Raw genomic sequence first — 5,903 nt, 5'->3', positions numbered from 1 at the left:
TTACAAATTAGCAGACCACAGTTTACTGGCACGTGTTTAATTGCTGGAATAGAGAGAGAATAAAGTCTGTATGCTAGGAAGTTTAGTCCTACAGAATTGAAAGATAATTACATTGCTGGTGACACTTAGTTTGGTCTAATTTGTGGTGGCAGCTATAAAATCCTAAGACACTGCTGATGTGTTCTGACTGGTGCAATTGTCTTCTACACTCAATGTGAGCTTAAAACAAACAAACAAAATCCCACAGGCCCATACTACATTCCGCATTCCCACCCTACCTAAGTTGTGAACCTCTGTAATGACCCAGATGGCTCAGCGCTGAAGTTAGACCACCCAAGGCAACATGAAACGATATCGTGCCATATATCATTGACTGTGTGAAGACTAAGATTTTAAATTCAGTGTGCATTTGTGAATATGTCATAATAAAAACCCCATTTTGTACAGTGGCTATATTCTAATAACATTTTAAAAATTCAAAACGGGAATTTTACTGAATACATATCCCATTTATATTTTCCTAATAGAATAATTATAATTCAAAGACTGTATATTATGGACCCCTTGTACTATCTTTCTGGAAAGCAGAAAGCCACACCTGTGTCTGAAGTCTTGGGACAGTAGCAGATTAACTTCAGGCTGGTTAATCCTGAAGTTAGGATTAACCAGCCTGAAGTCAGGAGTTCAAGTGCATCTTTTCAAACCTTGCAGCTGCCCCTGCTTCCAGGGAGGAAACATGACAATTGACCCTGGGTAATGATGATTAACATAAGAGTGAGAGAGATCATGCAAACGTAAAGACAGTATGCAAAGGACTGAGTTCACTGTTTTCCAGACCAACTTTGATGCTGCTGGGGGTTAATTCTTTGCCCCAATCCTACTTCATTGTTACTTTCCCCCTATAACTATATAAGCATCATAATTATTTGTGAAAAATAGTAATGAAGGAAGAGGGAGAGGTCATAATGGAATAAAAGTGTCAGTTGCTCAATAAAGGACACCACAGAGCATGATCTTGGTAAATAAAATCAGCAGACACCCAGAGGAAGACGCAGTGTGGTTCCAAGTAGAGCACCACAATAACCCTAACTGTAATCTTTGAAAATTCACCTAATTCTTCTCTTTCTGTTTCTAAGGCTGCAGAGTAAGTGCATGGGATACAGTGAACTCTGCCTGCCATGCTTGCATAGTTTAAGCTTAGTTACTGCACTATCAAAGGAGGAAGCAAGCATGATGACATGAATGGGACATACATAGAAGTTTAGCCTTTGACAGGCATCCAATACTCAGCACTCTGCTCCCAATTTCAGAGAATGTTCAACGATCTCATAAAACAAGAGCAGGTAAAGCATGTGAATGTTGTTCGATATGAGTATTGATTCCTCATATTATCAAGTTAGTAATTTTTCTGTATTTGATATGCTCTTTTACTTACTTCTAAGTATTTGAGCTAGAAAGACCAGGACATTATGATTCCAGATTATTCAAAGTTATTAAGGAGGTTGTTGAGTCGCTTTTGATATTGTTAAAGATCTATTATTTTCCATTAGATTTAATTCACATATTGGCCAAGAACCCAGGTACAATTTTACACCTGCTGAAACAAGCAATTTTTCTAAATATGTTGACTTCTTGCTTATATAAATGGAAATAATTTTAGCAGATTGAAAATATTAACTGGGCTATGGGGACTAAACAATTTCCTAAAAGTGATGCCACTAAACACTAACTTCACAAACTTGAGAAGTAACACACAGATATTAATCTTCTCTGTTAATATCCCTCATGCATTGACCTTACCACATAAACCTAATTTTTTCCTCAAGTTTCCAATTTCACTCCTCAAGTTTCCAATACATTCTACCCTTTGAAATGCATGATATAGTCACTAATTTAACTAGGAAGGTCAGTTCTCTGTGTCATTAGGTGGAGAAGAGGTTCATGTAAAAACTCAGAGGGCTCAGGAATATCTGTGTAAAGAGGGAACCATACCTAGAGACAAAGGAAGCTAATGCCCCAAAATAATCACAACCAATGCTAATTAAGGCATTGTATATTTTTTCTTATGCCTAAACCAAATGTCTGACAAAAACACAATGAAGGAAAGGCTTGTTCTGGACTATGACTTGAGGATCCATTTCACCATAGTTAGGAAAACATCACAGCAGCAGCCGGGTGCGGCTGCTTGCTCACATATTGATGGTTCGGGGAGATACAGAAACAGGAAGCAGGATGGGTTGAGAGAACTCAAGATCTTGCCCCAAGAGATGCCCTTCTTCCAATTAGACCCCACCCTGTAAAGGTTCCACAAACATCCAAAATGGTAACCTCAGTGTGAGACCAAACAGAGAAAAGACCAGCCCCTACGGAGTATTTTACATCTAAACCATAATGCAGTAGATGTAAATAATAACACAAAACACGTAATTGTGCAACAGGAACAGGGATTTATTAGGATGAAATTACTTGACTTGGTAATTTTTGGAGCAGTGAAAAAGTTATCAGTTTCATCAACAATGTAGTTGAATTTTTCCTTAGTCTTGCAGATTGACAGAGCCAAATTTGAGGGTTAGAAAAGAAAAAAAGCAGCAGAAGATCAAGAAAATTTCAACAATTCTCAAGGATAAAATAAAAGAATCTGTGTTTAGTATTGGCATTGGAGAGTCAACAGATTAATTAACAGAAGCCAGATGTATAGATTGGTTGGTAACAAGAGGAATAGAACCCCCTAGAAGGAACACAGATTGGGCTACAGACAGTGGATCTGTAATATCTGGTTGGAAAGCTGTAATTCAGAGATCTGAAGCCACTGGACCCACAGCCCCCTGAGTAGCAGCTTCTAGATCCACAGCCCAGGGAACGGCAGCTGCTGGATCCAAAGCCCAGACACCCAGCATTTGTCCCCTGACAGGGACTGCAAGGTGTGAAGCTCCTGGGGTAGTAGCAGGCTGTCTGGCAGGGGCTGGACACCACACAGGACCTCTGGCAGCTGGTGGGCTCAATGCAGGTCTCCTGACAGCCACTGCTGAGAGAGGAGCTCAGCTGGCAGGTGCTGGGAGCACAGGTGGTGGTGGTGTAGACCAGGTTGCTGGGGTAGTGAGAGGCACAGGAGGAACCCGAGGAGGGCAGGCAGCTCCTTTGGGAGCGGGAGGAGAAGTTGGCAGAGCAGCAGCTGTAGGCCATGTTGAGAGGAGATGTGAGCTCTCGGATGCAGCAGGGAGATTCTGAGTTTGATTGTCACCATTTGGAGAGCTGGGCTTATATACTCTCAGCAACAGGTGTGGTACCCAACAGTCTCATCCTTGATGCATCTGTGTGCTTCCTGGTCTGCAAATGTGGAACTCTGGTAATCTCTGTAATTGTCATTCATTTGAATAATTTTCTGTACAGTGTATTTATGAGTGTTGTAACAAAGACCAAAGGGCTACTCCTATCTACAAAATGCTATGACTATTTTTTTTATTAATGCCTGTCCCATCACAGCTATGGAAGCCCTTCTGATTCCTTTACTATGTGCTACCTGCTATACTTGGTTGCACACTCCTGCCTCAGCAACCTCAGTGAATGTTTCTTCCCTGAAACTGAAGAAGGAGATAACATTATTTATCTGGAAACTTGGTATGTTTCCATATAGACAATAGCATTCAACTCTATCTTGTTGACCTCCATTGCCTTTCTGCCAAACTGCCTCATGGTAATTTAGTGTGGTGGTAACAGAACACAATTAAAACATAGATTACAGTTACACATTATGTATCAATTGAATAGATACAATTTTAAAATAGACAAAAGCAACATAATAAGTAGGGCAGCTAGAGACTGGGCAGAGCTGTTGGGTATTTACAGGCAAGTTATTGACAAGTATCTCAAATGAAACAGTCCCACCTTTTTAATGTAGGGAGGAAATAATTATAAGTATAAAAATGAAGAAACAGGGAAGGACTTCACAATCCTTCCATTGAACTCTTTGTGTTTTTGATATTGATTTGTTTGTATTTTTAAAATCAAGATTTTGCGGTATTGTCCAGTCTGTCTTGGAATGAGTGGTCTCTCTGCCCTGTCCTCCTCAGTGCTGAGACTGAAGCTGTGTGACACTTTGTCTCACTGCACCCTTACACTGTGATTTCTAGTTTCCAATGCCTGAATCATCAATGTTTTTGCAAGTTAAACATACTTAAATTTTTCTCATTCTCCTTCCCTCATTTGCATCTGTAATGATGGATGTTTCTATACCATTGCTGTATGCTTCTGCTTTTCTTGATATTGGGTATCCTGTGGCTTTTTGTCAGTGCTATATCCTTGTGCCCACCTATACTTTTCAGCCTAAGTAGGAAGTAGATGAATGTATAAAATTCCTCCCGCCTCTCCCTTTCCATCCTCCTGTTTCTCCTCCTCCTCTTCTTCCCTTTTCTCTCATTCAGTCTTTCTTCCTTCCCTCCTACCACCATTTTGTTTGTTCTGTGCTTAAATTTTACTTTGTTGTCTATGTTCATCTTTGCTTTCTTTTGTTTTTTATTTGCTAGTTTGATCTTTCCCAGCAAACTACAGACTTAAAGTTGAAAATATATTTAATACTCTCATTGGGTTCCCACTCTATAACCAGTTTCTTCTAAGCTATACTCACTGATAGAATATTCTGTGTCAAAACACATAGAAATTATATTCAGACAGAATGGGGATGCACTACTACAGTTTATGGCAAATTTTTCACAATTTTCTAATAAAATATAATCCATTTGTAATCCTTATAAAGGTCAAATGTATAGTAATAGGAGAAGTACTGTAATGGTCATGTAGACCTAATAAAAAGGCAAGTAGGGACGATGTGAAGATACAAAATTTTAGCTACTTCATTTTTTTGATTTCTGTTTTCAAGAAAAAATCATGTTTTGTTATTTTGTGCTTCAGGATGAAGTGACTAAGAGTAAGATAATGATGGAAGTATTCTTTCCCATTTACTTATTGCTATTGTTGTTTCATAAATAACTCTTTCATTTACATTGAGAACAAATAGGTGTTAAATACAATAATTCTACAAGGCAAGAAGTAATTCAGTGAGTTCTTTTTCAGTACCCTGTCTTTTTCAAGGACTCTTTTTAGTTAGTTGATGTGAATAGGCTATCCTATTTTTTATGTCTCCCGAGATCTATAATTTTGTCCTCATAAATTGATGTAAAAATCCCTACATTTGAACTAAATTTGTCTGAGATTATCCTTTTTCATCTGCCTAGCTCTATGATTACTTTTATCTAGTTATCCATAAAACGGAAAAAGCTGGAATAGTTCACATAAAATGTATGACTCGGAGGTTACTCATGCAAAAGCTTCTGATATTGGATTGTGTATTCTCATCAGTAGGTGATGAAAGTTATCTTTTCATGTTTGAGGTATTTTCAAAGAAATTCATATATATGGAAAGTTATGGCTTCAGAGATACCTACAACCTCTTCCCTTTAAAATGTCAATGAATCTGTCACTCACCGTACTGAGTGAGATCTTGCTTTTAAAATGATTATAGATTATAATCTTCATAAACATAAACTAATGTATTGAGATTCTACTGTAACACTATTAATAGTCACAGAATGTATTCTTTTCATCATACATCACTAAATTAGAACTCTCTAATTCAAAGAGCATTTGACTCCATGTGATCAAAAGTGTACTCATGACAGAAGACTCCTTCATGCCATTCTGAAGGACACTTCTTCCTTTAATGAATTTTTAACACTTTTCTCAAGGTAACACTTTTAAATTTTTATATGATGTCAGAGATACACTGCTTGCTGTCTAATAAACATATTAATAAATGCTTTGGGTTGGGGAGAAAGCTCATGAGTTAAGAGCATGCCCTACTCTTCCAGAGAGCCAGTTTGATTCCCAGCACCCATGTCAGGCAGCTC

The 5,903-nt window shown here is 38.2% G+C and overlaps 1 protein-coding gene across 1 annotated transcript; it reads right to left on the bottom strand.

Annotated features, from left to right (window-relative positions):
• Nucleotides 1-2,676: 2,676 nt before the first annotated feature.
• Nucleotides 2,677-3,183, bottom strand: LOC100773948 (keratin-associated protein 13-1). Its single transcript, XM_027413309.2, has one exon. The coding sequence runs from the start codon at nucleotides 3,181-3,183 to the stop codon at nucleotides 2,677-2,679; it is 507 nt and encodes a 168-aa protein (XP_027269110.1).
• Between the last annotated feature and the right edge of the window lie 2,720 nt (nucleotides 3,184-5,903).

The sequence above is a fragment of the Cricetulus griseus genome, chromosome 4 (genome assembly GCF_003668045.3).
Source record: "Cricetulus griseus strain 17A/GY chromosome 4, alternate assembly CriGri-PICRH-1.0, whole genome shotgun sequence".
Lineage (NCBI taxonomy): Eukaryota > Metazoa > Chordata > Mammalia > Rodentia > Cricetidae > Cricetulus > Cricetulus griseus.
The sequence above is the reverse complement of the archived record's forward strand: the minus strand, read 5'-3'. Positions and strand labels throughout refer to the sequence as shown.

Excerpts from the sequence above, each read along its gene's own strand:
- LOC100773948 (XM_027413309.2), bottom strand. The coding sequence starts at position 3,183 with ATGGCCTACAGCTGCTGCTCTGCCAACTTCTCCTCCCGCTCCCAAAGG.